General features: G+C 41.2%; 1 protein-coding gene across 1 annotated transcript; it reads right to left on the minus strand.

Annotated features, from left to right (window-relative positions):
- Window positions 1-406: 406 nt before the first annotated feature.
- On the minus strand, window positions 407-1,648 carry LOC120151103. Its single transcript, XM_039163645.1, has one exon. The coding sequence runs from the start codon at window positions 1,646-1,648 to the stop codon at window positions 407-409; it is 1,242 nt and encodes a 413-aa protein (XP_039019576.1).
- Window positions 1,649-2,292: the final 644 nt, after the last annotated feature.

The raw sequence follows: 2,292 nt of genomic DNA on the forward strand, positions 1-2,292 counted from the left end.
TAGGAGGGCATTATATCCATTACAAGAAATTCAACCTTGTAGGTTGATGGGTCTATGGTTAAAGGAATATCAATCTTCCCCAGTACCTTCTTCTTTGTTTTGTCGAAAGCTCAAATAATGCTTTGGCAATTTCTTAAGTGTGTACTATCAACTGACAGTTTCTTCAAGGTCACTAATGGTATCACATTCAGGACAGAGTCGTTGTCGATTAGTACTCGTGATAACACATGACCCTTGTACCTGATGGTAATGTGCAGGGCTTTAGGATTGCCCATCATTCCGGACGGGATCTTATGATCAGAGAAAGAGATGAATTTATCCGCCTGAATATTTGTAACCAATCGGTCTATACCACTTGAACATCTTTCGGTACGAAAGTCTGATTCAAGACTTTCAGCAAGGCATTTCAATGTGCCTCAGAGCTTAATAGTAGAGCCAAAATCGAGATATTAGCTGGCAACTTGTGTAGTTGTTCTACGATGTTGTACTCACTATGCTTCAAAAATTTTAAAAACTCCACAGCCTTGTTCTCAGTTACTGGCTCCTTAATTCTTGTCTCATCATCTTTCAGCAATATCTCAACCCTTTTCCCTTTTTTAACGGCCGCTCTTTTCTCGGGTTCACTTGTCTGGTTGGGAGAATAACATCTCCCACTTCTAGTGAAGTGGCCTACCTCATCCACCTCTTCCATAGCAACCTCTGAACTCTCAACATTCTCTAGTTGGCATCCATACCTCCAAGGGACATGCTTGTTGTCCTTATAAGGAAAGGACGATGGAGGCATGATCACTACTTTAGGTATTAACCTTTCTATAGTCTGGGCTTTCGGTGTGATGACTAAAGGGCAGTTAGTATTGTAAAGTCCCTTGGATGTGCCTTCGGAAGCACAAATCTCTACCTCTTTCTCTTTCGTAGCTTTATGGTAGAATTCCATGTCTTTACTATCCATCAGCCTTTGAACCAAGTCCTTAAACTCATCACAGTTTTGAAAGACATGATCGTCGCAACTGTGGTAGGGGCAAGCATGCTTATTCTCGTTAGCATTAAAGGTCAACCAGCCTACTTTGACCATTTTCCCCCATACCCAATGCATGGGCGACTTCACTTCATTGACTCTAGTTATAACTCCGTTCCCTCTTCCTTCAATAACATCATTAACCCCTGTCCTTGCATGGTTCGATAATGGGTTCTGAGCCACATTGGGCTGCTCACTGTCACCGAAGTTGATGACATTTCTTTGTATTAATCTCTGCACCAACTTTTTAAAGGCCATACAGTTTTCAATTGAATGCCCCGATGCCCCCGCATGATACTCACATTGAGCATTGATGTCAAACCATTTTGGGTAAGGAGGCTGCATTGGAGAAGTGTGGTAAGCTGACACCACATGTTTGTCGTACAAGATCTGGAATAGTTCTTTATAGGTCATAGGGATGGGGTCAAATTGAACCCTTTTATTTTCTTGTCTTGGTTGTTTCGCCCCTTGCTTAACAGGATTTGGTGCAGACGATGTTGTGGCTTGAGGTCGGGATACTGTAATGTTATTAGAATCATATTTCTTCACATTACTGACCTCATTATCCTTTCTTCTTGCTGGAGGCTTTCGGATAGATTCTCCCCCGTCTAGCTTCCCGCCTTTGATCGCCATCTCAATCATTTCTCCTGCGTTGACTATATCACTAAAATTATTGGACCAATTTCCAATGAGATGTCCAAAGAATGGGGCCCTTAGAGTATTTACAAAAAACTTATTAGTTTCCTCTTCTTCTAACGGTGGATGAACTTGCACAGCTATATCTCTCCACCTTTGGGCATACTACCTGAAACTCTCGTTGGATCTTTTTTCCATACTCTGTAACAGAATTTGGTTTGGCCTCACATCTTTTACGTTTTTATATTTCTCTAGAAAAGCCTTAGCCAAATCCTTCCATGATTTAATCTGAGTCCGACTTAGTTGATTGTACCAATGGATTGCTGGACCTGCCAGGCTCCCTTGGAAATAATGAATTAATAGTTGACCGTCTCTCAGAGAGCCTGTCATTTTCTGTAAAACATGGTAATATGTGCAGAATGAAAACTGGTACCATCAAATTTCTCGAAGTTTGGAACTTTGAACTTTGGTGGCAGCACTAAATCAGGGACCAAACTTAGCTCTTTGGCGTCGATTCCATATAGGCTAGCATCTTCTTTCATAGATCAGAATTCAGGCTTCATTTGTTTCCATTCTTTCTTAAGCTCTTTATCATGTTCTTTTTTGTCTTCCTCATCCAAATTGGGGACGTCTTTAATTGG

This window comes from Hibiscus syriacus, unplaced genomic scaffold (genome assembly GCF_006381635.1).
Source record: "Hibiscus syriacus cultivar Baekdansim isolate YM2019G1 unplaced genomic scaffold, ASM638163v2 tig00002799_pilon, whole genome shotgun sequence".
NCBI lineage: Eukaryota > Viridiplantae > Streptophyta > Magnoliopsida > Malvales > Malvaceae > Hibiscus > Hibiscus syriacus.